The sequence below is a fragment of the Mytilus galloprovincialis genome, chromosome 2 (genome assembly GCF_965363235.1).
Source record: "Mytilus galloprovincialis chromosome 2, xbMytGall1.hap1.1, whole genome shotgun sequence".
Classification (NCBI taxonomy): Eukaryota; Metazoa; Mollusca; class Bivalvia; order Mytilida; family Mytilidae; genus Mytilus; species Mytilus galloprovincialis.
In genome coordinates this window covers 15,989,510-16,014,686 of record NC_134839.1, presented here as the reverse complement: position 1 = coordinate 16,014,686, position 25,177 = coordinate 15,989,510, and the positions used below count along the sequence as shown (strand labels likewise).

At 33.2% G+C, this 25,177-nt stretch overlaps 1 protein-coding gene across 1 annotated transcript in view; it reads right to left on the bottom strand.

Annotated features, from left to right (window-relative positions):
• LOC143062998 (signal transducer and activator of transcription 5B-like) overlaps window positions 1-22,027 on the bottom strand; it is a 42,018-nt gene extending 19,991 nt beyond the window's left edge. Inside the window, exons 1-11 of the mRNA XM_076234875.1 lie at window positions 21,951-22,027; window positions 13,012-13,144; window positions 12,499-12,631; window positions 11,390-11,479; window positions 7,512-7,604; window positions 6,721-6,802; window positions 5,912-6,108; window positions 3,898-4,052; window positions 2,399-2,557; window positions 1,345-1,479; window positions 79-205 (exon numbers count right to left, since the gene is read on the bottom strand). Coding sequence (XP_076090990.1) covers window positions 79-205; window positions 1,345-1,479; window positions 2,399-2,557; window positions 3,898-4,052; window positions 5,912-6,108; window positions 6,721-6,802; window positions 7,512-7,604; window positions 11,390-11,479; window positions 12,499-12,631; window positions 13,012-13,142 — 1,302 coding nt within the window. The 5' untranslated portion in view covers window positions 13,143-13,144; window positions 21,951-22,027. The remainder of the gene's footprint in view (window positions 1-78; window positions 206-1,344; window positions 1,480-2,398; window positions 2,558-3,897; window positions 4,053-5,911; window positions 6,109-6,720; window positions 6,803-7,511; window positions 7,605-11,389; window positions 11,480-12,498; window positions 12,632-13,011; window positions 13,145-21,950) is intronic.
• Between the last annotated feature and the right edge of the window lie 3,150 nt (window positions 22,028-25,177).

Below are 25,177 nucleotides of genomic sequence, written 5' to 3'. Positions count from 1 at the left end.
ATCATTTAAAACGTAATTTAAACTACGAAATCAAGATTTCAATTCGAAATTATAATTATAGAAATATGGCCAACATACCAGGTTTTTAAACTTAGCGTGAACTTTTCCAGATGGAAGAATCTCAACTGTTGATTCATTGTTCAAAAGGTCTCTAACTGTTGACTTATCAAACTGATTTGTTTGAACAGTTCTGGATTGTGCTTCACTAAAACAAAGAAATAAAATGTGCTCTAACAATGATTACTATCTAAAAAAAATCAAATGTGCTTTACTAAAACAAATAAATGAAATATAATCTTTATCAGGTTCTTTCTATTCCAGAATTTAGAATCCTTAAGATTAAGCGATTAAGATATACACCTATATTTTCATTCACGCCACATGGCGACATAAGCCATCTTTGCTATGGATAACCAAATCAGTTAAACATGTGTAAATCAGCTGTCGGGTACAAATGTAAAAAAGGAAGACAAAAAACAACGCATGAAATATAAAATGTTCGGTAGTCATTGTATGGTCTATAAATTAACTCATCATAAATAAGTGTAAATACGCCAGAAGCGCGTTTCGTCTACAAAAGACACATCAGTGACGCTGGAATCCAAAACAGTTAAAAAGGCCAAATAAAGTACGAGGTTGGAGAGCATTGAGGACCCGTTTTGCATGTTTCATCATCAGCGGCGAAACGCACTGTTTTCTTTGTAATTAGACAATGATGGTTTAAAGTGTTTTCGTCAACGCTGTTACCGTTTCTACGTATTTATACATCGCTGGCTCACAAATCTTTCGGTTTTGAGAGTTCCTGATTAAAGGAAATTCAAAAATGTGCATTAAATCCACGAAATGTATCGTAATTTCCATATGCATTCATAACTCGTCTAAACATCAACCCAACAATGTTAGATCTGTAAATTTGCTTTCGCAAATGTTTGGTTCTTCCCTCGCCAGGATTCGAACCCATGCTACTGTGATATCGTGACACCAAATCGCCTGCACTGCAGCCGTCCCGCTAGACCACACGACCACCTGGGCTCTTAAAAATAGAGCTTTCGCTGGCAGTGTGTTACCTTTCCACGCCAGTTTTAATCTAGCGGCGTACTGCAGTACATGATATATAAGGCATGAAGATGTTATTGTTACAGATCAGCTAAATTATCTATAGTAAAGGATCCTACAAATTAATGTAAGATACAGTCACAGAAAATAATTATATTTATAAGTACGTCTGAGTCAGTGATATATATATATCTAGGTACATGTACATGATATACATCGTATTATATTTTACTTGACGTATCAATTCTAGTTATAATATATCTAATGCTTTAATGTAATCTTACTTACGTCAATATGTAGGCGTGTACTTTTGGCAACCGAGACTGCACATTTAGAGTCTTACCAGCTAGGAAGGAAACACTTGCCTCAAATTTATTATCTTTTCTCAAAACCTGTGGTGGCTGTTGCTCAACGATAAATGTTCTACATTGGAAGCAAATAAAATATATGATATCAAACGAAAAACAAAATTAACGAATTGCAAGAGGCGCTTTAACAAATAAATGAAAATACATCATCAATGGTTACAGTAATAAAACATCATGGCTTAAAAGAGGGACGAAAGATACCAAAGGGACAGTCAAACTCATAAATCTTAAACAAACTGACAACGCCATGGCTAAAAATGAAAAGGACAAACAGACAAACAACATTACACAATAGTTCACATGACACAACATAGAAAACTAAAGAATAAACAACACGAACCCTAAAAGTACTGGTTGGTATTGTAGTTATAGTTTTATGGTGAGATTGTTCAGACACAGTATGATGGCGGATTTTCGTTAGAAATTCTGCAGCTATGTTTTAACTGCATGGATGAAGCGTATACGTAATGTATCAATGCAATCCTCTAAAAATGGTGTTTTTTTATCGATCGTACCTTGTAGGATCTTCGTTTGTCCTAGTTCGAAGATGCAAAATAAGCACTGCTCATTTTGTTTGGGTTTAGATGTGGTATGTGTGGGTTTTTTTTTAAATATTTTACAAAGCGCTACATCTTTGCTTTTCCATTTATCAGTGCAATCACTATTTTAGTTCAGTATTTTTGTAATTATTTATACTTTTTACCAAACGTTTCAGATTAACTTTGCAAAATATATTCTACCAAACATTCAACACTGCCTTTTTAAATACCATGAAAAATGCAAGTCAATGGTTTCTTGTTAAGAAATCATATAAAAACTAACTAATACAAATGTTAAAAGTGAAAATAATAATAATGATATGGAATTCAACTGGTTGACCTTTCTCAAACGTCTGTACTTCTGTCCCATTTTAAAAAGGTTATTAATCTCTGTCTTTTAAAACACAGTAGAATTAATCGAAACGAAATCCTTACCCGCAAACTAATTCGACTAATAACTGAGCTAGTTGTGGCTTAAAAGGGGTTGAACTAGGTAAATTTTCAGGTTTTTCCAGTGGTAGGAGCTGTAATATTTCTTCTAACTTTTGAATGTCTTGAAGATTTTTTACTATTAAAGTCTGTAACTTCTCACATCTGTCGATATAAAAGCAGATTAATTGGTATTACTCAGAATTTGAACATGTTAAATATCTGTACTCCAAAATCTAAAGACCGTTTTTGTTCACCTAGCTTATAAACGTATAACCGTCGAAAGCTACAAGTCAAACTTGTATAAGGGTATATATACTTGATAGGTTATACTGAAATTTTACCCTTTTACATCGATTACTGTTTCAAACAATAAGCAATTAGACAAATTAATAAGTTCCAGAACTATCTGATGTGATTTCCTTTCAGTCATGTCATTATATGTTACATATTACCTATTACCTTATCTGTACGTTCTGTATCTGTCAGGCGCACCACCAAACGGTGTATTTGGGATTTGCTATATATACGGGTCATAATCACAGTGTTGACACTATTAATTTCATCATTGTCACATTGTTTCATATAGTAGTATGTTACTCAGCATGACTTCATAAAATGACAATACGAATATTAATACTCTAGACTTAAAATAAGGCGTAGGTACAGTTTCCAATTGTTAGCCGACATGACGTACAAACGGCAAATAAAAAAAATCAACTTTATTTATAACTTATATAGGACAAATTGAATGCTGTTGATTTACAACATACTCCATTCTAGGCCCTTTTGTTTTCCAAATAATTAATATTACCAGTAATTGATGAGTTCCAGGTCGACCGGTTCAAACAGAAAGATTTTGAAAGCAGATAAAACTGCATCTTATAATCAGCATGACAATACCAATACTAACAAGAATGTGTCCATAGTACACGGATGCCCCACTCGCACTATCATGTTCTATGTTTAGTGGACCGTAAAATTGGGGTAAAACTCTAATTTGACAATTCAATCAAGAAAGATCATATCATAGGGAACATGTATACTAAGTTTCAAGTTGATTGGACTTCGACTTCATCACAAACTACCTTAACCAAAAACGTTAACCTAAAATTTGCACTATCATTTTCCATGTTCAGTGAACCGTGAAATTCGGGTCAAAACTCTAATTTGGCATTCAGATTAGAAATATCATATCATAGGGCACATGTGTACTCAGGGTCAAGTTGATTTGACTTCAACCTCATCAAAAACTACCTTGACCAAAAACTTTAGCCTGAAGCGGGACAGACGGACGGACGAACAAACCAACTAAAACAAGGCTAAAACATAATTAGATATTTTGATTCAGTCATGGAACCGCGATATCGCGGGTGTGTTCTTTTTGAAAACAAAACTTGTACATATTGTTACAGATAGCTAAAATCCTATCATTACTTTGACACTGGTTTTACAAAGGCTTTAACTCTAACATTTATCATTTGCATTTTAAGTAAAATAATTACTTTTTCTGGAGGGACTGTAAGATGGATGTATCTACTGGAATTCCATTACATGCAATCTGTTGTCTGCGTTTCCATTTAGGTAGATCCATCCCAAGAAAGGTTTGTTGAATCTGAATTATTTCTTCGACAGAGAGTTGTAGTGTCTGAACAATGCTCTTAAAGAAAAAAAAGATATACAGTGACATATTTACTTTTTTCAGGAATAGTTTTAATAGATAATGGTAAAGGGACACTAGCTACGAGATATATAAAAGAATAATTATGATTTTGTTTGTTCAACCATTAATGAAAGTAAAATAGTGAAATAATAATTCGCTTTTAGCAGCCAGTATAGTTAATTTTTGTCAAATAAAGGTAAGAAACATTGAAGATGAATTATTCACTTGCAAGTGAATAATTCGACCTCATTGAATCTGTTTTCATGTGAACTGCAATTTAACCCCTTACCTATAGATGATAACGCATGCAGTGTGCAAATTCTGTTATTTAAAGGAAAATAATGTCAACATTGAAAGTGAAACCACGGTAAATCATTTGGTGGACTGATTCGAACAAGAAAAACCATTCTTATACAGTTAAAAACGATGATTAACATAAAATTTTAATCTATGATATGAAATACGTGTTCGCTTTGTATTCATATTCATATTAATGTTTATACCATCCGAGGTATTTGGAGGTCAACTCGATAGTAAATGAGAAAGCATCACGACAAAAATACACAAGAAACGAAGCTACATATGATCGAGACCATTCTCTATAAATTGTTTATTTTATACTTTTTTATAATTTGTTTTACATGGTTATAAATCAAATATGAGAAATTAAGTCAAATTGGTGAACATGAATTTGACAGCTACTGTCCCTTTAACCTATCATATATTATATCAAAGCTATCATTTGTTTAAACAACACTGTACTGATCATCAGAGAAATCGAAAGCTATTCTGTATAAAGAAAATCATGTACAATTAAAAACCAATTCTTCAGAAAACAATTGAAGGTCTTTCCACCTCGATAATAAGAATGAAATTTAAAAAACGATGTTAGAAAATGTAATGTGGTAAATCAAACTGATATAAAAAAAATAAGATTAATAGGTTTATGCAGAAGACTTTAATTATTTAATAATGAACCAGAAAGAATTTTTAGTTAAGGTCAAAATCTAGAACGTCCAATTAACCTTTGACCTTGACCTCAATTTTGAGGTCAAGGTCAGTGATCTCAAATCAAAAGATCCCAGGTCAATCACTTGTATGGTTGTGGAGAAATACTGATTTCAAATACATAAGGAGAGAAAGCTTCTATGAAGGTTAACCAAAACTCTTCGTCTTTAATAGGTTGAAGTTGCGCCTTATTGTAAACAGTTATTTGGCAAACACATCATTTCATTTACTGAAACAGTTTCTTTTGAATAAGGATAACAAGCAAAATTCAAAATCTATAACATGACCTTGACCTTCGACCTTGATCTCAATTTCAAGGTCATAGGTCAGTGAACTCAAATCAAAAGACTCCAGGTCAATCACTTGTATGGTTGTGGAGAAATACTGATTTCAAATACAAAAGGGGAGAAAACTCCTATAAGGGTTAACCAAAACTCTTCGACTTAAATAGGTTGAAGTTTCGCCTTTTTGTAAACAGTTATTTGGCAAACACATCATATCATTTACTGCCACAGTTTCTATGGAATAACGATAACAAGCAAAATTCAAAAGAACTTTAATTAAAATTTCAGTTATGAGGAGTTTTTATTTAATGCTTCATGAATGTCAAGATAAATAATTAGTGTAATAAAGATCAATGATTTGGTTGCTAAATTCATTTATGAAAATCGCTATATGCACTTGAAAAATATCAAAATCAAGGGAACAGCGATTTTCTTGCTGTGTATGATTTATGGATCACAATTAGGCCTAAACATCTAGCAAACACCCTTATGTCACTGCACGCTCAAGTTTAAGAAAGATTTTCGGCCAGATGTCTTTGACGATCTTAGCAGTATAATGCTTACATTAACAATATCCCAGATATGTTGTATGGATATTTTCAAGTGTTGTACTATGAATTCTTTTCGAGATCTAGTTTTTTCACCCTCCTGATGCAGTTGAGATATCGCGATCATGTCATCCTGATTTAGAACATCTGGTTTGAGATTTTCCACTTCAGCAACTCTTTCCTTTATGTCTTGTTCAGCTTTTTTAAAATGCGCTGATAAATATATTTAATTCATTTACAATACATACTACTATGATAAGAACAGAAATAATTCGCACAGTGTAGTAATGTCAATATAAAAAAGAAGATGTGGTATGATTACCAATGATACAACTGTCCAAAAGAGACCAAAATGACACAGACACTAACAACTATAGGTCACCGTACGGCCTTTAACAATGAACAAAGGTAATACCGCATAGTCCGCTATAAAAGGTCCCGATATGACAATGTAAAACAATTCAAACGAGAAAACTAACGGCCTTATTTATATAAAAGAATGAATGTTCATATTCTATTTATGATAAGATATTTTAAAAGATTTTACTATGTAAATACTAGACTGTATACAGCATGTCTTTTACATCTTGAAAAGAATAAATCTAACAAAATATTATCACAGGAGTATGTAAGTGTTGGTGTTTTGTCGTTACTTATTCGCTTTGTGTTTTATCAAATGGATAATTTTGTATTGGTTGTAAATAAACTCATCCTTGATATCATTTTTTTTAAATTTACTATCCGTTAAAATTAAGTTTTGCTTAAAAAGAAAATGAATAAGAATTGACTGGAAAAATCTTTAATATTTGTAATATTATAATATACCAGTAACTATTGGTAGTTCTCTCCATAGTATCACAAATTCTTCTTGTTTCTTTTTGCATTCTTTGAGACCACCATTAATTGCCTGTAAGATATATTTGTATATTCTTACTTTAAATAAATATCTACTTCTAAACAAATATATAATAAGCTTTAAGGCTTTCCGAACTACACACATGAGTCTATTGCTCCTTCCGAAGCGATTGTATGTTTATATTCCTAAAGCAAACCCTAACCCTGTGAAAAACATAAAAATTATTTCTTAGTAACAATAGGATTTACATCATAGTATGTGTAGAAAATGCAAAAATAAAATCTCTATGTTTAAAACTGAATAACTTTCTATTATTAACTTTCTATTATTTTTCTAAACAATATCAACATTTAAAACCAAGAAGTAATCAAAGACTCAAAAAAACAAAGGACATTTACATCAACAGTAATAAATAATAATTAAAAACCAACATGAACTCCATGTTATTAAAACTAATCTTAATATTTCATAGGAATAAAAGGAAACGGGAACGACCTTTTAAAATCATTTTGGTTGACGAAAGGAGGTCGAGTATTTTAGGAAAGTATATCACGGACTGGTAAGAAATATGTTGATTATACATGATTAAAATAAATATTCTGCCCAACAGGACGCAGGAAATAATTGTGTACTAAATCAGGAATAAACTTTCGGAAATAATTTACACGACCTAACAACTCATGTGGAAACGAATATTGTGTCTGCAACTAAGCACTCCTCCACCGGAATATTAAACTGACATACCCAAATATGGACTTACCGCATCATAATAATTTAAGTTACGGAACTCCTCAGACATTTGTAGAATGTTCCCTTCAGTGCATTCGTCATGGCTTTGTGTTGTTGTTTTATTCTACAACAATGAAACGAAAAGATCTTAAATTTTTATGTCATATCAAAAAGGTTAGGAATATTTCTATTGAAATCAATAGTAGAATATTATCATTATGCGTCAAATTGCTAACTCTTCACCCACATTGACTTAGCTGGATAAAATTTATCACTACTTAAAAAGATTTGAATTATCTAATAAATAAAAGAAGAATACCATCAAATAAAGAGGGACTAAAGATACCAGAGGGACAGTCAAACTCATAAATCAAAATAAACTAAAAAGGAAAAAGACAAACAGACAAACAATAGTACATATGACACCACATCGAAAACTGACGAATAAGCAACACGAACCCCACTAAAAATTAGGGGTGATCTCAGGTGGTCCGGAAAGGTAAGCGGATCCTGCTCCACATGCGGCACCCGTCGTGTTGCTCATGTTATAACAAATCCGGTAAATAGTCTAATTCGGGAGGTCACATTCATGAAAGGGAAGGGGATTGTAGTTACGACGTAAGAATATCCGATATCATTTGTGAAATGGTTATTCCATAACGGTCAACCAACTTGTGATGGCGTCCGTAGAGTTCCCTAACAATTTATCATTTAACACTAACCGATACCATTTGCTTTCATGTTGTTCCAGATTTTTGCGAACGTTTGAGCATCTTATTAGTTCACAATTATGCCCATTGTTATGTTCTAGATAAATTGCAAGATGTTAATCTGTGGTGAAATGTTAATTTGATGAACTAAGCATGATCACTAGGATTATCATAAAATTGGAAATGGGGAATGTGTCATTGTTTTGAATCTGGATGCTTATCAGCTTTACTTTTACATCCACATACTATTTGGGTAAAACGACAATTGAATGCATCGTAAAACCATAATATTTGAATGTTATAAACCTTGGTCACGTAACACTTGTTCAATGAACATTTATTGTATATGTCTATACCGGGTAGGTTTGAGATACAGAACAAAGGTAACAAACAAACCGGCTCGTAATAACCGTATAGTTTTTCGGCACAAGTAGTCAGGTCAAATCTGAGGACCTTGACCTAACTCACAGTGCATAATACTTTACGGCTAGTTGTTAACACTGTTTTTGTCGAACAAAAAGTGTACATTGTGTGTGACTTTTTTTTTAATAAGAATCTTTTTATTTGCATACGTTTTTGTACCACCATGTATAGAGATATTCAATCTTTAATACATTTGATGTTTTGTATAACACATACTCATCTTAAGTATAACAGCTATGTGCATATAAAATAATTCCTTATTCCTTTTCTATCATAATAGTCTAATAGTTTAGAAATATGTTAATGTCCTCTTCCGTAGTCACTTTATATTTTAAAAACAAAAACAAAAAAAACCCAAAGAAGAGGAAGGGGTCGTATAGTTTTTGCACCTCACCTTTACAGGTGTGTAATGCAGTTATGGTCCCCTTTCCCGGTTCCTACGATCATGTGTTGATATATTTATATAACCCTTCACACCACGAAAAAGATCAAAATCATACGTAAAAACAAAGAAATCCAAATAAAGAAATATAATACTTAACCTCCTCCATCCTCCGTTTTAACAAAACAGAGGAAATCCCCACCCCATTTTTCTAAAATAAACCAATCAACAAACAAACAACAAAAATACTGAAAAAGAAAATGAATGACAAATATATGAATAACTGATTTAAGACATTATCAATTCAACGACGTACCCAATATATAAATTTAACATGTATAAATATTATCAAACTCAATAAAATGGAAAACAAATATAGAAATATAGAAAAAGGTATTTCTCTATTATTATGGGAATAACACTCATTACCGTGATAAGATAGTCAGACAGACCCAAGTATTGATCACATGACTCAATATTTTCTTCATTTACCATACCTATATATCCAAAAATGGTTTGATGTTTATTATTAATGTTGAAACTGATTTTGTGCTTTCACAATTCGACTTGCACAATTTCCTTGTATGTAAAGAGAATATGGGGGCATTCTCTCGAATACATGTATTTCGATTTAGATGATTTGAAATATTTCAGCTTAAGGTTTATGTACCCTTTTGTAGCAATTTTTGTACGAACTTTTCAAACTTCAATTGTATCAAAACTACAGATATTATGAATAATAGAGATAGGCCATTTTGTACATATTCCAAGGGGAAACTTGATGCAAAGCATTAATTTTTACTGTTCCATTGCATTTAATAGAAAAAGAGGACTTTGTGGCAAATAAATCAAGATTTTTATAGAAAATCCTCAGCCTTTATCCTTGTACTCTCATATTTGGCAATTTGATGACTGATAGATATAGGATTATTGCATGCAGTGCTAGCATTGATTTCCTTAAAACAAGTTTATAAATGTAGTTATTGGTTAAGACAAGTATAAATATGGCCAAAATCAAGTACACCTTTTAGGGTGCGCTCGACTTTAGTGACTTAGCACGAGGTGTTTTGGAATTTACAGGTTACTTAGAACTTTTTGTAAAAAATAAACACTAGCACATCATAGAAAATCAAGTGAGTAATTTATGTTTCAAATATTATAACAAAAATCTCTGTATTAAAGGCTGTGGATTTTCTATAAAAATCTTGATTTATTTGCCACAAAGTCCTCTTTTTCTATCAAATGCAATGAAACAGTAAAACATAATGCTTTGCATCAAGTTTCCCCTTGGAACATGTACTAAATGGCCTATCTCTATTATTTATTATATCTTTAGTTTTGATACAATTGAGGTTTGAAAAATTCGTACAAAAATGGCTACAGAAGGGTATATAAACCTTAACTGTTAAAGAACCCCGTGAGATTTGTACATTGAAAAAAATATGATAGCATATACTCTTGCTTCGTAGACATTAGTTTTGATTTCAGCATTTTGGGACATGATAGTTGGCTTCTTATAATTATAATTTTTACAAACACTTTTCATATAAATTATATTTATTAAAACAAGTAAAATGGTTACAGAGTGCCCTAAAGTGTTTATTAACTGACTAACCGCACGGGTGACTTTTCATGAAAAGTGTTCATGTAACAACTTCAAAAAGTGTCCGATACATCCGTTATTGTACAGTTTTTCTTTTGCTCTTTGTTTACTAAGATTTTGCCCCAAACTGATAAGCAAGATGGTTTTTTTTGTGTTTATTATTTAATGACAAATGTTCATTTTTAATTAAGAATTGAATTACTTTACAGTTTATTCTTGAAGATCCATTATATTTTATTCAAATTTTTACATGGTATAAGTTAATAATTAAAAAAAAATATTTCTATATCATTATTCAATATTCGTTTTTTTTTGGTACTATCATTGAGAAAATATAAGGAAAAGTTTACAGCTATCATATTCCAATTTTTAATGTGTGTTAAACAACTGTCAATCATGTTGGCAGTTTTGCTAGCTATAAAACCTTGCTTAACTCGCAATATTTTTTTCTTTCGGAAAATACAGCTGGTACCACGTCGGAAATATAGCATGTGTTGTTTTCTTTCTTACTTGTTCCGATGAATGATAGCGTTTGTTTTTATGTACATCCTCTTTAGGAATCTACCTTGGAGTTTCCTATACTTTTTTATATTAGTATCACCAAAATCAATTTCTGTTTCGTAGATTTTATTAAGTTAAGTAATTTTTCAATTCAATGAGATTGAAACAATAATGTGTAATAGAAACGTTTGATAGTCTTTTTTTTTGGTTGACATCTTCTCCGCTTAAGTCCCAGAATCGGCAGTATGAAAAAATGAAAACGCACTCTGGTACATCTAAATACAACTTACACTTTGAGATGCTGCCAGCAACTGTTCTTCATACTTAAGACATATCTTCATATCCCTTACAAAATTGAGCGGTTCATTGATATACTTATTCTGAAAGTATTTTAAATGTGTATATCAGATAATTGAACCTGATCATGAACACAACTTATTGTATTGCTCTTAAAACTATGATGTTATATATAGATATAAATAATGCAAAAACAATAGCCGGCATCTACCAAGGTGACATTTAAATCTTACAAAAGAAAAGACGACGAAAACACAAACAAGTTCACAAAAAGAATACAAAGTCTGAGAACGACGTACTCTCGATTCAATATTATGTTTAAGGTGGTACCTAACACTACAGGGAGATAACTCTGTAAAGTCGGCTAATCGTTTTGATTACGTTGTGTTGTAAAAGGAATATTAAGCTTCTCAATGATCAAAATTGATTTTTGCCAAACTGCTATATAACCAGTGTAATTTTTCTGACAAAACAGTTGGTTCAAATATTTTGGAATTTTTATATTTTTGTTTTAGGGTCAAAGTAAATAGAGCCAAATTAATTTTATTGAAAGTGTTGGGTACCACCTTAAGCAAAGTTAATATACTGATTCACAAGTGGCACCAGTCATGATGTTCGTGTCAGGATTATCACTTATAAAGTTCATATAATGTGAACATGCAAGGGCGTAACATGTCAGGTATTATTCTCCAATTATTTGTGATTTAAATCTTTTTTCCTCACTCTTTCTACATATAACCATTACAATATATTGTTTAGGGGTATATTTAAACAACGATGTCAATCAGAGCTGGATTTATCGAACTCAAAGAAACAATATTTACAATCACTACTCATTTGTAACTACTACATGTAATGTACTTACCAGTAAGTAATTTGAAAAAAGAAATAAAACTTAAACCCCTTTGTCACTAGCTTTCATTCAAAAGCACCAAACATAAGTATGTATGTATTTCCCGTATGCGGTTTTGGCAAAAAAGGAAAGTTTCAAATACAAATTTTTCTTAATAATTTTTAAACGATAAGTGATTTTTTCCCCTAATTTTCGTGTATATATTTGTGTGTGCATATCTTACTGTACAGAATTATTTGAATGTGTTACCTCTATAGTAATCAGGCATTCTTTGAATTCAGGAATCACTTTTGCTTTATTTTGAATAAGTTGAAGCAGACCTTGCATCAGAGGTAAGGCATAATTATTCCTGTGACTGTCATCGTTTTCGTCAATTTGGTTCCTATGTGTTTATGATAGAACCGAATCAAATGGTCAACAACATAAAAACAATACTTAAAATTATTAAAACTATGATAAATTTGATCGTGTGGATCTCATTTAACATTAAACGTCATCTCTAAATTAATTATTGTTCTTTTTCTTATACTTTGGACAATATTAACAATTGTATTTGCTTTCCAATTAATTAATCAATATTTGTAAAAAGTAAAAAAAATGGTATGATTTCTTATAAACCTATTTTACATAAAGACCAAAAAAAAAAAATATTTCAAGTTACAGGACGGTGTTAATAAAGGTAAAAATAAATTACAACATGAATGAATATGTGCGCTTTTATAGCTAACTATGCAGTATGGATCGTATGCAACACAAACTTACCAAGGTTGTTCGTCTATCCATACAGAAAAACAATCTCTGATTTGTATTGGGAAAATTTCAGCATACGTAGAACTCAATTTTGACAGGAATTCCACAGGCATCTCTTGAACTTGAGTCCATTGCTGTGACATTACTTTAAATGAAAAATAAATACAATACAATTTGATGCCACTCAACTTCTATGTGTTATTACAGTTAGGTTCTAAGATGATTTTAATGATTTTGTCTAAACTATTAAAACATTGTAAATTGCACGACCCGCAGACAGATATTCTAATCTACAAACAGCAAAAACTTTTTTTTACCTTGTTGAAATGTGAAGCAATTTAATATTTATGCTTCTAAGTTATCAAATATATTTGATTAAATTCTTAAAACTTTGCAAATAGCAAGAGCCGCACACAAATAAACAAATATGAAATCTGTACAATCTTCTACAAGCAAATTCGGAATATGATAAAATATAAATTTGGCATTTATACTACAAAAAAAATATCATGCTAAGTGATTAAATTTTCTGCGAGTTACAATATTATATCTGTTAGTTTACCTTTCCAGTAAGTAAACAAAAGAAAACATTACATTTATTGAAATAAGACATGTTGACTACATTTAGTTATTTAGAGGTTATACATAAATGTTAAAAATGATAAAAAGATAGAAATGGCAATATAAAACCAGAGGCCCTGAAGGTATAAAACCACTAATTCAGGGCCGGTCTGAAAGAACATACAAGAAAGTAGTACATATTTTAAACAAAATAGTTCCTACGCATAGATGTATCTTTGTCAATAGCTGGTATATTTGGGTATTTTTGGAATCAAATGAAAGCTTGGGGACTAGGGATCACTTCCGGGAACCAGTACGCTCTGACTAATATGCAATATATAAGGTATATTGAATTTTTTCAGCACAAGTTAGGATAAGATACAGTTTTGACAGGAAATAATAGCCATTTTATTTGTAACCATCAATGCTTCAAATTGAAGAATTTAACATAGAAAGCAATGCGGCTATGCATTAGTGGTTTTATACATGAAGAGCCTGTGTAGATCACCTGTATTAACTGATGGTTTGGATATCCTGTAATGTTTCAATCATATTTAATAGTATTTGATATAAGATTTTATAATGATATCTAGAATAATAACAAAAAAAACCTGCACAATTTTCGTTGAATCACTAACTCAAGGGCAGCAATCCATCAACGGGTTTATCGAATTCGTCTGAAAATTTCAGGGCAGATAAATCTGAATCTGATAAACATTTTTGTTTCCTGTCAGATTTTTGCTAAATGATCAAAAACTGCAATTCATCCCCATAGTTCTATTTTTAACCATGTCGGCCATGATGGTTGGAAGACGGGGTCATCGGACACATTATTACAACTAGATACTCTAGTGATAATTGTGGCACATTTTGGTTAAATTTGGGCCATTAGTTTCAGAGAAGAAGGTTTTTTTGTAAAAGTTAACAGACGACAACGCCGTCAAGTGATGAGAAAAGCTCACTTGACCTGGGATAAAAATGTATACTACAAAAAAAAATGCTGAATGAATGTACAGTTTCTTAAGATTTCGTCGACTTTTTTATGTCTTATAAACCTCAGGATCCAATCAGTAACCTTTTTCCTGGTCTATGAATTATATACAAGTAAATCCGAATTTTATGCATGGGGTATTTCTTCAAAAGTTTCCTTGCTACTTTTTACTTTGATAGGTTCATGCCTTATATATCATGTACTGTAGTACGCCGCTAGATTAAAACTGACGAGGAAAGGTAACACACGGCCAGCGAAAGCTCTTTTTTTGAGAGCCCAGGTGGTCGTGTGGTCTAGCGGGACGGCTGCAGAGCAGGCGATTTGGTGTCACGATATCACAGTAGCATGGGTTCGAATCCCAGCGAGGGAAGAACCAAAAAATATATATATATATAATTCGTCTAAACATCAACCCAACAATGTTAGATCTGTAAATTCGCTTTCGCAAATTTTTGGTTCTTCCCTCGCCGGGATTCGAACCCATGCTACTGTGATATCGTGACACCAAATCGCCTGCACTGCAGCCGTCCCGCTAGACCACACGACCACCTGGGCTCTCAAAAAAAGAGCTTTCGGTGGGCATGTGTTACCTTTCCACGTCAGTTTTAATCTAGCGGCGTACTACAGTACATGATATATAAGGCATGAAGATGTAATTGTTACAGATCAGCTAAATTATCTATAGTAAAGGATCCTACAAATTAATGTAAGATACAGTCACAGAAAATAATTATATTCATAAGTACGTCTGAGTCAGTGACAACCCTACAACAGATGTATCCATCGGATCGCCACCAATGATGGTGATACATGGCTGTGTACATAATGTATATACAATTCGTCTAAACATCAACCCAACAATGTTAGATCTGTAAATTTGCTTTCGCAAATTTTTGGTTCTTCCCTCGCCGGGATTCGAACCCATGCTACTGTGATATCGTGACACCAAATCGCCTGCACTGCAGCCGTCCCGCTAGACCACACGACCACCTGGGCTCTCAAAAAAAGAGCTTTCGGTGGGCATGTGTTACCTTTCCACGTCAGTTTTAATCTAGCGGCGTACTACAGTACATGATATATAAGGCATGAAGATGTAATTGTTACAGATCAGCTAAATTATCTATAGTAAAGGATCCTACAAATTAATGTAAGATACAGTCACAGAAAATAATTATATTCATAAGTACGTCTGAGTCAGTGACAACCCTACAACAGATGTATCCATCGGATCGCCACCAATGATGGTGATACATGGCTGTGTACATAAGTATATACAATTCGTCTAAACATCAACCCAACAATGTTAGATCTGTAAATTTGCTTTCGCAAATTTTTGGTTCTTCCCTCGCCGGGATTCGAACCCATGCTACTGTGATATCGTGACACCAAATCGCCTGCACTGCAGCCGTCCCGCTAGACCACACGACCACCTGGGCTCTCAAAAAAAGAGCTTTCGGTGGGCATGTGTTACCTTTCCACGTCAGTTTTAATCTAGCGGCGTACTACAGTACATGATATATAAGGCATGAAGATGTAATTGTTACAGATCAGCTAAATTATCTATAGTAAAGGATCCTACAAATTAATGTAAGATACAGTCACAGAAAATAATTATATTCATAAGTACGTCTGAGTCAGTGACAACCCTACAACAGATGTATCCATCGGATCGCCACCAATGATGGTGATACATGGCTGTGTACATAATGTATATACAATTCGTCTAAACATCAACCCAACAATGTTAGATCTGTAAATTTGCTTTCGCAAATTTTTGGTTCTTCCCTCGCCGGGATTCGAACCCATGCTACTGTGATATCGTGACACCAAATCGCCTGCACTGCAGCCGTCCCGCTAGACCACACGACCACCTGGGCTCTCAAAAAAAGAGCTTTCGGTGGGCATGTGTTACCTTTCCACGTCAGTTTTAATCTAGCGGCGTACTACAGTACATGATATATAAGGCATGAAGATGTAATTGTTACAGATCAGCTAAATTATCTATAGTAAAGGATCCTACAAATTAATGTAAGATACAGTCACAGAAAATAATTATATTCATAAGTACGTCTGAGTCAGTGACAACCCTACAACAGATGTATCCATCGGATCGCCACCAATGATGGTGATACATGGCTGTGTACATAATGTATATACAATTCGTCTAAACATCAACCCAACAATGTTAGATCTGTAAATTTGCTTTCGCAAATTTTTGGTTCTTCCCTCGCCGGGATTCGAACCCATGCTACTGTGATATCGTGACACCAAATCGCCTGCACTGCAGCCGTCCCGCTAGACCACACGACCACCTGGGCTCTCAAAAAAAGAGCTTTCGGTGGGCATGTGTTACCTTTCCACGTCAGTTTTAATCTAGCGGCGTACTACAGTACATGATATATAAGGCATGAAGATGTAATTGTTACAGATCAGCTAAATTATCTATAGTAAAGGATCCTACAAATTAATGTAAGATACAGTCACAGAAAATAATTATATTCATAAGTACGTCTGAGTCAGTGACAACCCTACAACAGATGTATCCATCGGATCGCCACCAATGATGGTGATACATGGCTGTGTACATAATGTATATACAATTCGTCTAAACATCAACCCAACAATGTTAGATCTGTAAATTTGCTTTCGCAAATTTTTGGTTCTTCCCTCGCCGGGATTCGAACCCATGCTACTGTGATATCGTGACACCAAATCGCCTGCACTGCAGCCGTCCCGCTAGACCACACGACCACCTGGGCTCTCAAAAAAAGAGCTTTCGGTGGGCATGTGTTACCTTTCCACGTCAGTTTTAATCTAGCGGCGTACTACAGTACATGATATATAAGGCATGAAGATGTAATTGTTACAGATCAGCTAAATTATCTATAGTAAAGGATCCTACAAATTAATGTAAGATACAGTCACAGAAAATAATTATATTCATAAGTACGTCTGAGTCAGTGACAACCCTACAACAGATGTATCCATCGGATCGCCACCAATGATGGTGATACATGGCTGTGTACATAATGTATATACAATTCGTCTAAACATCAACCCAACAATGTTAGATCTGTAAATTTGCTTTCGCAAATTTTTGGTTCTTCCCTCGCCGGGATTCGAACCCATGCTACTGTGATATCGTGACACCAAATCGCCTGCACTGCAGCCGTCCCGCTAGACCACACGACCACCTGGGCTCTCAAAAAAAGAGCTTTCGGTGGGCATGTGTTACCTTTCCACGTCAGTTTTAATCTAGCGGCGTACTACAGTACATGATATATAAGGCATGAAGATGTAATTGTTACAGATCAGCTAAATTATCTATAGTAAAGGATCCTACAAATTAATGTAAGATACAGTCACAGAAAATAATTATATTCATAAGTACGTCTGAGTCAGTGACAACCCTACAACAGATGTATCCATCGGATCGCCACCAATGATGGTGATACATGGCTGTGTACATAATGTATATACAATTCGTCTAAACATCAACCCAACAATGTTAGATCTGTAAATTTGCTTTCGCAAATTTTTGGTTCTTCCCTCGCCGGGATTCGAACCCATGCTACTGTGATATCGTGACACCAAATCGCCTGCACTGCAGCCGTCCCGCTAGACCACACGACCACCTGGGCTCTCAAAAAAAGAGCTTTCGGTGGGCATGTGTTACCTTTCCACGTCAGTTTTAATCTAGCGGCGTACTACAGTACATGATATATAAGGCATGAAGATGTAATTGTTACAGATCAGCTAAATTATCTATAGTAAAGGATCCTACAAATTAATGTAAGATACAGTCACAGAAAATAATTATATTCATAAGTACGTCTGAGTCAGTGACAACCCTACAACAGATGTATCCATCGGATCGCCACCAATGATGGTGATACATGGCTGTGTACATAATGTATATACAATTCGTCTAAACATCAACCCAACAATGTTAGATCTGTAAATTTGCTTTCGCAAATTTTTGGTTCCTCCCTCGCCGGGATTCGAACCCATGCTACTGTGATATCGTGACACCAAATCGCCTGCACTGCAGCCGTCCCGCTAGACCACACGACCACCTGGGCTCTCAAAAAAAGAGCTTTCGGTGGGCATGTGTTACCTTTCCACGTCAGTTTTAATCTAGCGGCGTACTACAGTACATGATATATAAGGCATGAAGATGTAATTGTTACAGATCAGCTAAATTATCTATAGTAAAGGATCCTACAAATTAATGTAAGATACAGTCACAGAAAATAATTATATTCATAAGTACGTCTGAGTCAGTGACAACCCTACAACAGATGTATCCATCGGATCGCCACCAATGATGGTGATACATGGCTGTGTACATAATGTATATACAATTCGTCTAAACATCAACCCAACAATGTTAGATCTGTAAATTTGCTTTCGCAAATTTTTGGTTCTTCCCTCGCCGGGATTCGAACCCATGCTACTGTGATATCGTGACACCAAATCGCCTGCACTGCAGCCGTCCCGCTAGACCACACGACCACCTGGGCTCTCAAAAAAAGAGCTTTCGGTGGGCATGTGTTACCTTTCCACGTCAGTTTTAATCTAGCGGCGTACTACAGTACATGATATATAAGGCATGAAGATGTAATTGTTACAGATCAGCTAAATTATCTATAGTAAAGGATCCTACAAATTAATGTAAGATACAGTCACAGAAAATAATTATATTCATAAGTACGTCTGAGTCAGTGACAACCCTACAACAGATGTATCCATCGGATCGCCACCAATGATGGTGATACATGGCTGTGTACATAATGTATATACAATTCGTCTAAACATCAACCCAACAATGTTAGATCTGTAAATTTGCTAAATTTTTGGTTCTTCCCTCGCCGGGATTCGAACCCATGCTACTGTGATATCGTGACACCAAATCTCCTGCACTGCAGCCGTCCCGCTAGACCACACGACCACCTGGGCTCTCAAAAAAAGAGCTTTCGGTGGGCATGTGTTACCTTTCCACGTCAGTTTTAATCTAGCGGCGTACTACAGTACATGATATATAAGCATGAATATATCAAAATAAGTAGTTAACACTTTGTTTTTAGTAAGGTCCTATAATTTAAATATTATTTGATCAAAGAAAAAAACATATTTACTGTTGAAAGTGATTTCTGCAATTCAAAGAAGGGACTCTAATTTCCTTTATTTGACCTTTTAATATTTCGTTTTTATTCGAGCATTACTATTGAGTCTTTTGTTGACGTATGCACGTCTGGCACAAATACAAAATGTCAATCCCGGTATCTGTGATTGAGTTTATTTACAACCACTTGGTCGATGCCACTGTTTGTGGAGTTTGTATTCCCCGCGGGTATGACCAATCAAGAAGTCAGCACTTCTGTGTAGACATAACTTATCATTGATTTGTCATAATTATCAATTCGCTGTTTACAAAACTTTTGATTTTTGAAACACTTAGTCTTATCGACCTCAGAAATACAAAATTCCAACCCATGTTTCCACGACAAGTTTATTTATATATGGACAAGTTTATTTTTAGATATAGCAGTAGAATTGTTTTCTTTTTGCATGTTTAAACCGATGTGAATATTAAATAACTAGAGGCTCTAAAGAGCATGTGTCGCTCACCTTGGTCTATGTGCATATTAAACAAAGGACACAGTTAGATTCTTGACAAAATTGTGTTTTGGTGATGGTGATGTGTTTGTAGGTCTTACTGTACTGAAATTCTTGCTGCTTTCAATTATCTTTATCTATAATAAACTTGACCAAGAAATTACAGTGAAAACTATTTTGTAAAAATTTACAAAATTAGTGAAAATAGTAAAAATTGACTATAAAGGGCAACTCCTTAAGGGGTCAATTGACCATTTTGGTCATGATGACTTACTCTTAGGTCTTAAATAAACTCATCATAGATACCAGAAATAAATTTTGTATATACGCCAGACGCGCGTTTCGTCTTCAAAAGACTCATCAGTGACGCTCGAATCCAAAAAATTTAAAAAAAGAAAAGCCTAATAAAGAACAAAGTTGAAGAGCATTGAGATCGAAAATTAATATGCTGTACATTATTGCTGTTTACAGTTTATCTCTATCTATGATATTATTGAAGAAAATAACTAAACACGGGAAAATTTTCCTAAAATTACCAGTTCAGTGGTAGCAACCCAACAACGAGTTGCCTGATTGGTCTAAGATTTCAGGGCAGATAGCTATAGATTTTGACCTGATGAACAATTTAATCCTTGTCAGATATGCTCTAAATACTTTTGTTTCAGTGATATGAGCCAAAAACTGCATTTTACTCTATGTACTCTTGTTAACCATGTCGGTTGGTTATCTTCGTTCGCGGCAGGGTCATCGGACACAATGTTAAAACTAAATACCCTAATGATGATTGTGTACAAGTTTGTTTAAATATGTCTCAGTAGTTTCAGAGGAGAAAATGTTTGTAAAAGACTACAAAAATTACGAAAAATTGCTTAAAACTAACTATAACGGGCAATAACTCCTGAAGGGATAAACTGCCATTTTGGTCATGTTAACTTATATGTAGATCTGACTTTGCTAAACAGTATTGCTGGTTACAGATTATCTATGATTATATTCAAGATAATAACCCAAAACGGCAAAATGTCCTTAAATTTAACAATTCAGGGGCAGCAACCTAACAACAGGTTGTCCTATTCATCTGAAAATTTCAGGGCAGATAGATCTTGACTTGATAAACAATTTTACCATTTGCTCTTAATGCTTTGGTTTCAGAGATATAAGCCAAAATCTACATTTTACCCCTATGTACTATTTTTAGCCATGGCGGCCATGTTGGTTGGTTGGCCAGGTCAACGGACTCAATATTAAAACTAGATACTCCAATGATGATTGTTGCCAGGTTTGGTTAAATTTGACCCAGTAGTTTTAGAGAAGAAGGTTTTTGTAAAAGTTAACGACGACGGACGCCAAGTGATGAGAAAAGCTCACTTGGTCCTTCGGACCAGTAGAGCTAAAAAGTTGGTAAGAAGTTTAAATTAATTCATGCATCACACAAACGTGCCAAGCCTCAAATCTGATTACATCTTTATCCGAGCACTTAATACATTCGGAAATTAAATTATGATTTCCCCCCTAATAAGCTCTTCTTAATGATCACGGATTGTCTGTTCTGAATATCTATAAGATTATTAAATTAAACTTCGTAGTATAAATATACAGTATTTGACTTTTGATGAAAATATAAACCGCACAGAAGACAGATTGTACTAATTTATCATTGTTTAAATTTAAACCCTCGCAAATTATGTCTGAACAAGATTACCATGTTAAAAGATGACTATTTTATATTGATTTTATACCTTTGAAACAACCTAAATATTCAATAGTGCGTAGTACTTACCGAGAATGGCCTCCTGCTTCAGTTCTATGAATCTATCCCTATAAGACTTTTGTTATTGTAAATTGAAAGTACCAAATATATATGGTTTTTTTATAACAGAAGGTTTGATTGGTCTCTCCGAAAAATATATCCAATCACAATGGATGTTGTAAACAACTATTATTAGCAATTTAAACTCCATTTCATATAAATGAATACACATTTCGGCGAAACGGCTTAAAATAGAAATCTTTATTTAGAACTAGAAATTTTAGTTCTATTTTTAAATAACATTTAATATTATATACCGAAAGAAATACTACGAAATTTTAACTCTAGATTTGATGTATGATTATTTTTTTGGAATACCAAGATATACCTTTGCTAACATATGCTTATTGTTTATCTCAAACTTCAGATTGATTTCATGCATGAGTATAATCAATGAATAAAAACACATTTCAAATAATCAATACAGTAAAGATTACGCCTTTAGTCATTAATGATCCAATTCAATAGTCTATTTGAAATATTCAAAGTTATATCTGTTTTAAATTCTAATTCATCAATCTGCTGCCCTTATTCTCGAGTTCTGCGTTTAACTCATTTAGAAACCAATATTATACTTCATTCAGTATAAATAATGTCAATAATATTTGTTACGATTTCAATACAGGGTGTAATAAACGCAATGTATTTGATTGATGATAAACACAACAGGTAACTGGTTTATATTAACATTATCAAAATTATTTGTGACTTCATTTTAATTTGTTTTGATTATAACATGTATAATTCGAACATACTTTCTCCTATTTGTTAGGTTTTTGTTTTAATTTGTAAACCTTTGTAACAAAGCAAAAAAAGAACAATGAGATAACTACCGAACCGAAACTTCATATTTGCATATTAAATTTAAGCAATTGAATTGAAATATTCGGCATACAGATTTGAGTTTTCCTCGATTTCTGTATTTTCTTTTAAAATGACATGAACATGCTGAATGATGAAATATGTTTCTAAACTGTTAAAAAATGTACAACAGTATTTTATCATTTAGGTCAGTTTTGTTCATAACTGACTTAACAAAATCAAAAACTAATTTTAGGCTGAAAAATTTACTAATATCCGGCGAAAACAAATAAAAAAATAATCTTATAAAATGGAAACACCCATCTAAAAATAGATATAAATGTACGTCATTTCATATAAAAACAATATATTCACATGTTCATGGTCTCATTATTAATACATTTCAATCTGAAATGCCCATTTTGATCTTAACATTATCTGAAAAAAATCTGAACCTCGGAATCCATTCATTTAGAAATTCTTCTGATGTTTTTGGTCTTTTTGTTCTGTAGCTCTTATACTTGTGACAAAAGTACGAGGTTAAGGCTGCTATCAAACCACTTAAAGCAACCAAAAATCAACCGATTGTTACAAAACTGACCATTTTATCGAGGAGTTAGTTGTAAAAAGTAAGATACATTACAGATATTGTCCATTTAATTGTTCCATTGGTTCATATAGTCAAGCATTTAGCTTTGTCAGGTTCTATTGAATCCACCTTGGATTTTATTTTATCTTTTATTAACTTACATTCAGTAACTTCACGTCGCTTTTCGAAGGCTAATTGTTGTTTTTGGTTTAAATGAATGAATTAGTGAAAAATTTGAAAGTAGACCTAGTTAATTTTAATAACTGAAATCAAGTGCCTAAACAGTACTGAATTTACATAGTGTATCACTTGAATGTATACTAACAGACTGATCGTAACTTTGATAATTAATTGACCATTTTTTTTTTAAATCGGTTTATCGCAAAAAGCTGTGTCACTGGTTTATTTAACTATCTTTATAATTAATTAGTTAATCATATATAATGTCATATAAGTTATATATTACAAATAATTATACATTCATCTATCAATTTTTACCTTTATACCTGAGAGGTTAGTTAAAGAGAGAGACGATAGAAGTAAAAAACCAAAATAAAACTACGCATAGTTTAACCTTTCTAAACGAGATGCAATATTAGTTACAGAGAGAGACTAGAAAATCGGAACTGACATATTAACTTGAATTATTACAAGATCAGCCTTAAGTCGATACACTTACACAAATGTAGTTTAACCTTTCCAAATGAGGTGCGATGTTTTAAGAGAGAAAGACTATAAAAGTAGAAAACCGACATATGTAAATTTATTACAATCATGATTAAATGAGGCATTGAGTGCTTCACAGTTTCATTTTTTTTTGCGTCAGCTTTTATCATTTTGTTTTTGTAATATTAATAGAAAATAGTTTTACTTTATTTATTATTATTAATTAAATGAAACAGATTTTAACCTAACCTAACATAGAATAAGCTCAGTTCTAGATAATGGTCATGCTTAAGGTACTGTAAAAGAAAATTTAAAATTGTAAAACTAAACACTTATTCATTAAACCAATATTTCATATTGGGATCTTCCTGATCTTCCGATACCATTAGTTCTGACTGAATGTGTGTACTCCTTCTAATAATTTAAACTATTTCGGACAGATAGAGGACAATTGATACTCTTGACTTCATTGTAACCTAACGATCACAGCGAGAGTAACGAATAATATCAGGCTTTTAATTTACATAGGTCCGAGGATTACATCTATATTACTAAAGTTCAACACCTGTGTATAATTTCTTTTGTGTTGTTCCTTGATGCGTTATTGAAGACCCATTCAAAAACTTAAAACTGATTAATGTGATCATATAAGAAATTACCTTCAGCAAGCTACATATTGGTCAGTGTTCAGAGCTATATCATATGTTATATCTCATTTCTAATAGCATGTAATCACTGATGATATGATATTAATATCACTAAACCATCGTTACTGCACAGTGTAACTTATTTTGAATCAAATAAACATGATAAAGTGAAGATCATATAACTATCGCTACAATATTGTTAAATGTATACTACAAAAATATTAATTACTGTTTTACACCACTAGGTCGATGCCACTGCTGACGGACGTTTCGTCCCCGAGGGTAACACTAGCCCAGTAGTAAGCACTTCGGTGTTGACATAAATATCAATTATATGGTCATTTTTATAAATGTCCTGTTTACAAAACTTTAAATTTTCGAAAAACCAAGGGTTTTCTTAGCCCAGGAATAGATTATCTCAGCCGTATTTGGCACAACTTTTTTTTGAGTTTTGGGTCCTCAATGCTCTTTAACTATGTACTTGTTTGGCTTTA